This window comes from Pleurodeles waltl, chromosome 5 (assembly GCF_031143425.1).
Source record: "Pleurodeles waltl isolate 20211129_DDA chromosome 5, aPleWal1.hap1.20221129, whole genome shotgun sequence".
NCBI classification, from domain to species: Eukaryota; Metazoa; Chordata; class Amphibia; order Caudata; family Salamandridae; genus Pleurodeles; species Pleurodeles waltl.
This window is the reverse complement of record NC_090444.1, coordinates 883,766,075-883,778,448: the sequence shown is the minus strand read 5'-3', so window position 1 is coordinate 883,778,448 and position 12,374 is coordinate 883,766,075. Positions and strand designations below refer to the sequence as shown.

Below are 12,374 nucleotides of genomic sequence, written 5' to 3'. Positions count from 1 at the left end.
ACAGGACCTCAGTGAGAGGGGCAGAAAGGAGGTCAACAGTCTTGTCTGTGCACCATGCCACAAAATTATTCCAACGACAGATATATACTTTTTTGGTGGCGGGACACCTGACTGCCAAGATTACATTACAGTCTTCGGGAGGAAGATCAAAAGCTGTCAAGTGTGCTGGGGCTCAATCTCCATGCAAGAAGGTGGAGAGTGGACACCTTCAGGTGCAGAACCCTTCCCTTCTGCTGCAGTGACACAAGATCGTCCCGAAGGGGCAGTCTGATTGGAGGATCAATGGACATGCTCATCAGTGCAAGATTCCAGACACTTCATGTCTAATCAGGAGCCACAAGGATTACTGGGGCCCGGTCGTTCTTGATCTTCTTGAGAACTCTGGGCTAAAAGGCGTACATGAGGCCTGAGTTCCACTTAAGGCGTCTCTGAGCGACTGGTGCCTTGGAAACTCCAATGCACAAAACTGCTGACATTGTACGTTCTCTGCGGAGACAAACAGATCTAACCAAGGCTCTCCCCCAGTGCTGAATGAGACCTTGCACCACTGGATGGAGATGCCATTTGTGATCCTCTAAACATTCTCAACAGAGTTAGTCTGCTCTGGCATAGATCCTGCCCTGTGGCAGGATTTGCCCTACTGTTCCAGTCATGTCTAGAGCCCACCCGCTCTGTTTGTTGGAGTACCACATGGCAGTGGTGTTGTCCGTGGATACCATCTTTCCTTTGACAGAAGGAAGAAATGCTTCCAATGCTAGCCTGACCACATGGAGCTCCAACAGGTTGTTGTGGATTCAAGATTCTGACGGAGACCAGATGCCCCTGATCATCACCTCTCACATATGGCTGCCCTATCCCAAGAGTTACATCTGTCACTACTGTCATATCTGTTAGGAAAGGGAGAGGGATCTGACCCAATCATGATTTGTTAACCACCACTGCAGATTTTTCGCAGGTTCCTCCAAGATCTGGTTGTTGTTGCAGAGATTCCCCTGATGCTGCTCCCATTGGAACTTCAGGTCCCACTGCAGAGCCCACATGTCATATGCTATGTGTCACCAGCAGGATGCAGGAGGCCACAAGACCCAGTAACCTCAGTCACTCTCACCAAAATCCGGGATAGAGGCTGAAACATCAGTATCTTAGCCTGAATATCCTGGACCTGCCGCTCAGGAAGATGGGCCCGAAACGGCAGTGTGCCCAGAACAGCTATGATGAAAGGGAGCATCTGAGAGAAACCACCACGATCACCAATGTGGACATCTGAGGGGAGCTGGTAAGGCCAAAGTGGAGCACAGTGAATTGAAAGTGCTTGTGGGCTACTGGGAACCGCAAGAGTGAGCATCTTAACTTCTCCTTAAGGAAGAGATTTGAGGGACCGTAAGTCTAGGATAAGGCAGATGCCATTGGCATTTTTGGAAACCAGAAAGTTGCGAGGATAGCAATCCTAGCCTATTTCGGGCACAGGGACCCTCTCTGTGGCTCCCTTGCCCAAGAGAGACGTAACTTCCTCGCGGAAAAGGGACAATTGATCCTCCATCATTTAAATGTAGGATGGTGGCAAGCATAGAGGTGTAGTCTTGAAGGAGAATGAGCTGCCCTTTCAGACTTTGGGGGTGGGGGTGGGGGGGGGGGGGGATGGGGGATTGGTGAATTCCCCCCCCCCAAACCAACCGGGTCCAAGAGGTGTGTAGATCCCACGCCCTCGCCCATGCAGATCCTGGGTAGCATGTGCAGCACAGTAGCTGGCCTGGCCGGGAATGGACACAGCTGGAGGCCCCTTCCATAGCCATGAAAGGGGTTAAAGGCAGACTGGGGGTTCGCCGCATGGGCAAAGGACCTGGTCATAGGCCAAGAATCCTTGAGGCACTCCAAGTGCAGAGACTATCTTATATCCGAAGAGATGGGTGTCATCAAAGGGCATGTCCATCAAGGAAGTTTGGACATCCCCTAAAAAGCCACCCGTTCTCAGACAAGCGTGGCACCTCAGGGCCACTGTTGAAAGCGTTCTACCTAGCGAGTCTGTCGTGTCCAGTCCGTCTCTGCCATCTGCAACAGCCTGAAAGAGTAAAGCCCTGACTTTCTCCTGGACCTGTGGCAGCACTTGCACAACTGTATCCCACAGCATTCTGGCATAATGGCTCAACAGGCATGCAGTGTTCACAGACCGCAATACAAGGCTGGTGGAAGAGAATACCTTCGTCCCAAGTGAGTCCAGCCTTTTGGATTCCCTATCCAGGGGAGCAGATGGGAACACACCCTTGGAGGTAGAGGCGTGGATAACCAAGTTCTCGGGGTGGGGTGTTGTGTCAGAAAACGTAGGTCCCAAGAGGAGCAGGGCGATGGCGGAGGCTATTGTCTTGCTCACAGGAGCCCCTGTGCTGGGTTTGGAAGAGGTACCAGTAGGACGTCTGTGAGGGCCTCATTAAATGGGAGTAGAGGTCTTGAGGTGGGTGCTCCCGGCTGTAGCACTTATGTCAGGAGATTAGTCCTGACCGCTACCAAGGGCAACTCAAGGTCCAGGACCTCAGTCGCCTGCCTTACCACAATAGAGTAAGAAGCTCCCTCCTCCATAGCCACGGTAGGGAAGAAAGCATGCCAGTATCTGGGGAAATAACCAGTCCGCTGGCTTCACCCAAGTCTGTACAGCAGTCCATAAGCTGTTTTTAGTGGAGCTGGTATTCTAAAGGGTCCAGTGACCCCTCCCATTCATCCCCGAAACTTAACTCATAAGGAAGGGCTCAGGATAAGACCTAGGAGGCAAGTCTCTTGCCACCGTCTCAATCAGCTCCGTAGGACACCCATCCAACTCTACATTGGAGTCAGGACCAGCATCGTGGAAGGTTAGGGTGGTATGACCGATGCCGGTCCGGATCCAGGACTGGATCACTGAGTGCCCCTTGGCACAAGAGGCCGAACCTGATGGTGCAGAATCTGAAGGGGCCTATCTGACTTCACGAGCCTTGAAGGAGCTCCAGCAGTGGTTGACTGCCCAAAATTATGGCCTCGTAAAACTCCGAGTTGGGCAGGGGTCGCTCTCGCTCCCAGAAACTTGGGGGAGGCACAGAGTTCACCCAGTGGCAGACTCTGTTGGGTGAGGTCTAGAACGTCGAGGCTCCCTTATCTTGTCTGCTGACAGTCGAGAAGTCTAAGACTGCTTTGACTTCTTAGATTTCATCTTCTGCCTTGACTGACCCTATCACCCAGAGGACTTGGAGTGCGATGACAACGATGGAGGACTCCACAACTAAACCCAGGACCTTCCCTCAACTGAGAACTCGACTTGTGAGGAGTCGGTTGCTGGGCCGTCATGAGCTTTAGGGACCGCTCACTGAAAGCATTTGGATGGATGGCCCGACACTCGGAGCATGACCTCGGGTTGTGATCACACTCCAGGCATCAAATACACACGAGGTGCAGATCTGTCACGAACATCGTCCTAAGACAAGATCCACAGGACTTGAAGCCAGTCTTTCTGGATGACATCTTTGACGCACCAGGAGCAGAACACTCGAAAAAAATCTTGGACAGAAAGTTGAAAAAAAGCCAGTCAAAATATGACTGAGGGGTAGTGCTCTTTGGATCAACGCTTGCTGGTGCAGAAAGAAAAGAACTGACGTCAGCATAGCTGGGGTGACGCCTATGTAGGAACCACCACGTCATATCCAGTGTGGACTAAAGGAGATGACGAACGTGGAGCTGATCGACCCCAACTAACGGTGTGCAGCTGTACTGCTTAAGACAATCTCTGGATCCAGTCTGACTTCTGGGGGAAATTCAAAAGCAAAGAATCTGCAACTAGAAGTCTATATCAGATAAACCTAAAATACAGATAAAACGAACACCTAGTTCATTCAACCACCCTCTATTCACCAGTTTAACAATTTTGTTTTTTACATTCCTCATTTTAAAACACAACTGAAAATAATTGCAATTCAACACCTGTTAACATTTCATGGACCAGTTCGATCGTTTTTCTTTTTAAATGGCCAATAACATTTCTTTGGACTTTAGTCAGTACCTCACAAAATAACATCAGAGAATGTTTGGTATCATGCTACCAGTTAGCAATAGTGTTCAGATTAGTTTCATTAAGATTGACTGGCAATTTCCTAAAACACAGTAAACCAGTTGATGCTTTCCACTTACGTGAAGGATCTCCTCAATGCTGTAGTTGCTCTAGACAAGACATATGGTCCATGTAAAGTGCTTTGATTAAAAGTAACTGTAAAACTCCATAGCACACAATTCAGAAGAATCAACAAAAATACAACAGCACATTAGGCTAGCATATAAAATTATTCCAGCTTACCTTTTCAAATTCTTGACTATTGATTTCATGGAGCCAGCTGAGATGCTCATGCGCCTGCAGGAAACTTGCAAGTTGCCCATGCTGGGAAACAGGCTGCGACAGGAGTTTCCCTCGCTTCCCTTTCTCCAAATACCAGCGGAACAGGAAATCTGAAAAATTCTACAGATTTACAAAAAAGTACTTTAGAAGAGCATTATCAAGGGTCAAATAATTCTCTTAGCCTTAAATGCATTCCATACTCCTTTTACAAGGATTCTAGTTTCATGCAGGAACAGTAAATTGACTTTAGCAACTCAAAGCTCATCCGTACCATAGTTGTAAGGACATATGTGGTTGACTTGAGGTGTCCTGTCAATCCTATCCAAGTGGCATGACTCAGTTCTAGCTCTAACAGTTCATTGTCAACGGCAAGTCCTACAGTAAATCCTTGTGCAGCAAGCGAAAACACAATAATATTGAAAATTCTAAGTGACTACACTAAGCGATTAACCAACCTCAGAATATGAACTTTGTCCTGAATTACACAGCTGTAATGCTACCTCAAGTGTATACATGAAAAAACAGCATTCATGGAGCGAACAATTACTAAACAAGGTGCAGGTTATGTTCTCACATCATATTTTTCATGGCTCCACCCCAAAAAAAAAAGAAAACCATTTAGTGGGCTAGTTGGTGGAATGGGGTTTATAGGCAAACTACGCGTGGGGTGTTAGAGCAATGGATGGAAGATAACAGTGATAACAGACCTCGCACTCTAGCAAAGAGGATGTATAAAATGAGAAAATCTTTAAATCCACTATAAATAACCTTCCATGGCCCATAATGCAATCCTCGATAGCGGAAAGAAAATATTACACAGAAACGTAATATGCATTATAGTTACAGAGCGAGTTATTATGAACCTCAACAGAGCCAAATTCAGCTTGGATGTGTGGGAAAATAATTATTAGACAAGGTATGTGGCTGCCCGCGGCACTCGCAGTATGCCTTCATAAGAGGGTGGCACTCGAACTGCCGCATTTGGGCGCACACACCTTAGCTCCATTCGTTGGGGCACCCTGGGGAGCCCCATGTCTGGTGCTCTCCCCACATCATTTCACCAACAGTGGTGAGCATGAGCTCGGGAGGAGGCACCTTTAAAAGTGCTAGGCAGGTAAGATGACGGCTTGGATGGCAAGTGGCGTTCCTGGCTGCGGTGGCTGCCTGTGTGGAGGCCAGCTCCCAGCGCAGATGGATGTCGGGTGCTTGTGGTCCATCATAAGAGGTTTGACAGACAAGAGTGCTTGTGACTCTGCAGGTGGGGACGCTAGGGGTGCTCTCCCCACCCCTCCCCGGACCCTCCACATGCACCCTGTTGAGCAGTCAGGTAAAACAGATGGGATAGACTAACTACAGTTCCCTGCAGCCGCTGGTGACCCAGAAGGTTCTTGTTGCTGTTAATTGACACCCTTATAGCTCACATTCTGTCACGTATATGGCATTGCAGCGCCTGTGCAGAGAAAACAAATGCAAGTTTTGCTTTGAACCAAAGGTGAAGGCACGGTCGACAGTGTGATATATTTCAATTTTGTAGGGATGCCTCCACCCTGTGTGATTAATTGCAGCCGGGGGAGGGAGCTTGCTTTCTCTATGCTCTGGTGCTACAGGGTCCCTATCTCTAAAATAAAGGCAGTCTCTTCCAGGACTGCCTTACTAGTAAACCCACCATACATCAGTTGATCACAAGCTTGGCTGAACCGCTCTGCCCAACAGCAAACACCCTACCTGATGAAGTGAGTCCAGTGTACCAGCAACAGTCAGATGCCATGCCTAGCTGGCGTGCCATGGTCCTGCAGCTACTGCCCTGCCCCTCTCCGACACAAACCATATCAGCCTCATCCCATATAGAGCGAACGCAGTGCTTCCTCATTCTTGCTGCACCTCCGAATAGGTAAACCTTTTGCCTCTGAATCCACATACTGCAGAGTGACTGGGGCCTGAGGCGGTCGGAAATCTACTCTCGAGTGAGTGCAGCACTTTGTTTATGGCCTAGGGACCAGAAAAAGAGCATTCATGGGTCATGGGGCACCTGGCAGCTGTTAGCCACCATGCACGACTGGGAAGCCACCAGCACCCCACCAGGGCTTTCCCCATGAGAGTGGCACGAAAAGGCTGGGCCAGAGGGGAGGTTAGGGTACCAGATGACAGATCGCTGATCGAGTTCCACATTCTATAGAGTTAGATAGATTGGGTTAACAAGGCAATTTAACCTGCCCACAAGCCCGCACCTTTCTCAGCAGCTTTCAATTTAGCAATTTTGGGGGCTTTCTGAGTTAGCAAGTTGGTATCCAACTCTAAGACGATTAAACAAAGGACGCACTATGCATACAGGATCTTAGTGTGCAAGGGGGCACTTTACAAATAATGCTGCGAAGATCCAAAAACCGCCCATATGGTCCATAGTGCTGCACCCCCTGGGCATCAGAACCTACTACCCCTGTTGTACTAGTCACAGCTTATCTAGTGGTACGCGCCTCTTCCCCATCACCAGATACCAGTTTTAGAAGGTTTTTAAAGTTTTGTTTGGAACTGTCAGGGAACACTAGCAAACATTATTCACCGCACTCTTTCAGGGTAGGGACAGCAACAACAGCTTACAACATTGGGTTCCCACCAGAGACTCCACAAAGCCGGCATAGAAGGAACTGCTTTCGACTGGATTAAATCCTACCTTCAAAACAGAACTAATATAATCTATTCTCCCCCCCCCCTTCTCATCCAAACTCTACCTCACAAAATCAAGGATCAATCATCTCTCCTTGTTGTGTAGCTATTTTAGCCATGTTCCGTATACATTTTATTCAGCATTGCTTTATTTTCCTTGCAATAGCTTCATTTGCGGTGCTGTTTTATTTATCTCTATCTTATTGTTCTTTCGCCTAGGAAAGCATCTGTTCAGTATTTAGGGAAAGATGCGGAAGACATTGTAACGCAAAGGGTTAATTAGCTTGAGCAGTGTAGATGAGCGTGATGCCTGTTGAAACCCCCTCCCAGACATCGTGGAAAAGTTCATGATATTATTTTCACACTTGTTTGTGTAGAAGACTCCGTCTCAACCTTGAGAACGAGTACAGGGAGAAGATGGAATGTAAACAAAGGCTGGAGCAGAGCAGACAAGTACTGATAACATTAGCTAGAAAATGCCAGAATGAGATAGAATCCAAGCTTCGAGTTATTTAAGCACTGAACTGTGTGTGAGGGATTTGGAAGCTCGCAGATGGAATTGTGGAAGCTGCCATGGCCCAGCGCTGCCTCCCTGTTTGCTCGTGGTGCTTGAGGGGGAGAGAGGTCCAAGCAGGCGGTAGAGGGCTCCCCAGCATGTCGTGGATTAAGTTAAGTTTCCACACAGGGATAAAACACCTTTGTTTCTCTGCTCTATTATTATGACTGATTATTTATGCCTGCACTGTGTTTATAACCTGAAGTATTCAGCTCGTTTTTTTTATTTTGCTTTCTAAACCTATTAGTGTGAACTGCTGCAATAACTGAAACATGCATTTAGGTGTGCAGTAAATCAAAGCTTATCAGAAGTATTTAGTTTGTTTATATATTGCCTCCTGAACATCGTAGTGAGAGCCTGCTGCAGTAATTGAAACATGCATTTTGGTGTGCAGTAAATCAAAGCTTATCTGAAGTATTCCTGAATATCGTAGTGCAATCCATTTTAGTATACAGTTAATCAAAACATATCTGTCAATTAATTCTTTGCCTATATATATATATAAATAGATGCTTTTCATTGCTATTCTTATTCTACTATTGTTAATGTACTAAATGCTTACATTTTACCTGCAATTCTAGTAAAGCTAAATTGTATGTATAATTTGCGTGTGGTCCTTCATTGAGCGTCCTTATTGACTTATACCGCACAGGTGAACCAGCCACCTGGATGAGACAGCATCTCGTTCTAAGTAGGACATATAATTCACTTTGTGCTTTCTCCAAGGCTACACTCAGATAGGGTTGCCAACAAACGTGGTAGGCTGTGTCTCCAGCATTCACAGAAAAACACACACTCATACGTGGGGACCATTTCTTAGAATGTCAGCTGTTTTATTATAAAATACCCCTTAGTCCCAAACACGTTAGCGGGAGATTCCAGCCAGATGACCACAACAGTATGCTGATTGCTGCAAGCTTCACTACAGCTGCCTACTTAGACGACCCAGCCCTGATCCAGATGGGGACGGTGTATCTTTAGGCTTCAGGCCTGAGGGATGATGTTCTCCCAGGGGGAAACCAGAAGGGCAGATTAGGCTTTGTATGCTGTGCTCATACTTAGGGTAGGTGAGGGACTATAATTCTACTTCCCTGTTTACAGTATGGTAGAACTGTTCTTGTGTTTTACATGTTTAGTCACATGCCTGCACCTATTGCCTTATTATTCTAATCATTGCTATGCATATGCTTTTATCTAAGATGCAGATATTTTAATAAATGCTCATTTATATATATTCTGCCTCTGTTGTCTTTGCCTGAGTGAGATCTTAGTACTTGAGAGAATGGGATGCAATCTGATGTACCACGATTCCCTGGGGAATCTATGTTACCATGAGCTCGGCTGCCACAATCATCTCGGTCAGAGATGGGGCACTGCTAGTTAGCCGGAAACTCTGGATTAGGCCGACAGGTGGCATCTGGTGTGGAATGTACTCAGTACCAACAAACTAGGCGATCCTACCGCCCAAATCCAGTAGCCTCATTACCCTAATGAGAACCTATGCAACAACCTATGCTTTTCAACATCTATATGCTGTCATTGCCAGAAGTGATCAATGATTTTCAACTCACATGCTACAACTATGCATATGACATACAAATACTCTTTAAATTGGAATGCCCCAAAGACATTCAAAGACATTGAAAACTCACAAATCTTCAGTTGCCTCAGAGCTGTTCATCAGGGGATGACTTGGAGCCATCTCAACCTGAATGCTTCCAAAACAGAAACACTCACATGTGGCGACTGGAAAAACTATGACCAACTGTGCATCTGGTCCTACGATCTGGAACCACCTCCTCAAGCACCTGAGTAAGTTAAATACCTTGAAATTACCATGGACTCCAAGTTAACAATGAATACCCCCAAGTGGACAAATAACACGATCAAGCTTCATCTCCTTGAAGACTCTGCAACGCATCTTACCCCACCTCGAATTTACACACAAGGTGCAAAGCTACTATCGGTCTTGTACTATCTAAACTGGATTACGCCAATGGCCTCTACCACAGATCATCTCTATCTACTATGAAAAAACTACAACGTATTCAAAACTCAGCTACCAGACTACTATTACATGTAGAGCCACAAGCCCACATCTCCACAGCCTTGAGAGAACTAAATTGGTTACCGGTTGCCAGAAGATCCAACTATAAGCTGCTGTGTATCACCCACAAAGCTCTGCATGTACCAGGACCGCTTTTCATCAGAAACAAAATAACCAAATACATGCAACAAAGAAAGCTCCGCTCAAGATTGGCACCCCGCCTTAAAAGACCACCACAGAAGAAAAAGACAATAGGTGGTACATCCTTCTCTGTTAAAGCAGCCAAACTATGGAACTCATTGCCCCCAAATATAAGATCCACTGATAACTATCTTGTCTTCAGACGACTATTCAAGAGTTGGCTCTTTCCTTAACAGTAATGGACTGCATATGCCTGTGCTGATTAATATTTATAATCTGATTATGTGCATATTCTGGATACGTATAGTTCTTTAAGAAATATGTATAGTTACTATTTCATAGAAAATATACACATGCGCTTTAGGCCTGTTTAACAAATGTCACGGTTAAATGTACATGTGTGTGCATGTGTGTATAAATACTTATATATATGTATGTATATAATTCAATTCTTAACATGGTCATCGGTAGTTGCATAGCTCCTAGATAAGTTGTTATATTAGATACTTAAGAATCCCTGCTTTCTTTTTTGTATCACAATGAGCAAATGTTATCTTAACTATTTTATCAGCAAGCATTTTGCTATTAAAAAACTGAGAAAAGATAACTGAATGTTAGAAAAGTGCACTTATAATTTAACGCCAAATATTTCAAATCTTGAAAATGTTTATACAACTTTAAATCTTATATTATTGTACCCATAATTATATTCCTTACACAACTATTTCCTTGCTATGTATTTACAAATCTATTACTCTAGTTCTACTGTACTAGGGGAAAAAATATATATATTAAAATGAAATTTTACATACAACTTTAAATATTATAAAACAAAAGTAATTCGTTTAAAAAAAAAAATCACTCTTAAAAGCTTTACTCTGTCTCACCATCACCCTATACCCTCTATCAATATAACCTCTATCGCCACTCTCCGACTCATCCCAAACCCATTCTATTACTTGATCTCCCAAACAACCCTACCTAAGCTCTTCCCTCATCTATTGCATCTAGCTCACCCCAAACCGGTTTCCTACTATGATCTCCCAAACAACCCTACTAAATTCTCCTTCACTTATATCACCTTTGACTCATCCAAAACCCCCTTTACTACTATAATCTCCCCTAACCCTCTTCCACAGACTCTTCCCTCCTCAATCGCATCTTTACTCATCCCAAGCCTCATCCTATCGCTATAAACTCCCAATTAACACTTCTGGATTCTTCCCTCTATCTTTTATTAGACATTCACAAACTCCTATTTCTTCACATCATGTTTTTGTGCCCAAAAAGGTTGATCTCCCTCTCTGTATTAACTATTGTGCCCTAAACAAAGTTATCATTAATATTATTATTCCCTTCCTTTTTATCTCGGTAATGTGAAATCAGCTCGAAGATGCTAGAATTTTAAAATAGAACAAACTTTTGCTTATCATTTGGCAAGCGTTTTCTCTGGGTGGTGGGGGTAGAAGACAGCATTTCAAATCAATTTGGGCTTTATGAATATCAGATTAAGATATTTGGTCTGTGCACAGCTCCTGCATCATTTTTTTTTTGTTTTTGTTTTTAATGAATGCCTTAATTTATTGACATTTTTGTCATGGATAGGCAGGAACACCTTCAGCATATACGCAGAGTATTGCAAAAATTGTGAGAACAATATTTATTTGCAAAGGCTAAAAAGTGTGAGTGCCATTTTTCTCAGGTGGAATTTTTAGGATTAGTTATTTCTCTAGAAGGCTAAACAATGGATAAGAAGACAACTAAGGAAAATGTTTACTGGCCTATTACAAAGACATTGAAAGACCAAGGCCCTCATTACAACATTGGCGGTAAATGTCGCTTACCGCTGTGCAAAAGACTGCCAACACACTGCCGCTGAATTCCGCCACAGCTATTACGACCCACAGCTCAGAAACCGCCAAAATCTAGACACCCAAACAAGTCCGCCACACCAAAGGTCTGTAATAAACTGGCGAAAACTAAACCTCCACCGTCACGCCAACAGGAATACGCTAACACTATCACAAACCACAAAACCATGCGGCGGTCTTTCAACTGCGGTATTCCATTGGCGGTACAGACTGCCGCGTTCAAAATACACACACATTTACAAAACACAGCCACATTGGACAAATCGAAATACACACACCTGATACACATACACACACCACCCCCACACACCCAATACCATATAAGACACACACACACATTTACCCACAAACCCTTACTACCAACAAATTTTGAAGAAGGCCAGACAGACAGCAAAGCACAGACATCACCAGCATACAGAGGCACACAACACCATCACACATACACATTCACGCACAAAACACCACCCCCCCCTAAACATCACCCCACACACCCCCTCACCCACACCACCCCATGGCACCGCAGAGACACCCCAGGTTTTCTGAGGAGGAGCTCAGGGTCATGGTGGAGGAAATCATCCGGGTACAGCCACAGCTATTCGGATCACAGGTGCAGCACACCACCATAGCTAGGAAGATGGCGCTATGGCGCAGAATCGTGGACAGGGTCAACGCAGTGGGACAGCACCCAAGAACACGGGATGACATCAGGAAGAGGTGGAACGACCTACGGGGGAAGGTGCATTC

General features: G+C 45.2%; 1 protein-coding gene across 1 annotated transcript in view; it reads right to left on the bottom strand.

Moving 5' to 3' along the window:
* NUP133 (nucleoporin 133) overlaps positions 1 to 12,374 on the bottom strand; it is a 942,256-nt gene that overhangs the window by 305,971 nt on the left and 623,911 nt on the right. The window contains exon 20 of the mRNA XM_069234985.1: positions 4,313 to 4,471. Within this exon, the coding sequence (XP_069091086.1) occupies positions 4,313 to 4,471 (159 nt within the window). The remainder of the gene's footprint in view (positions 1 to 4,312; positions 4,472 to 12,374) is intronic.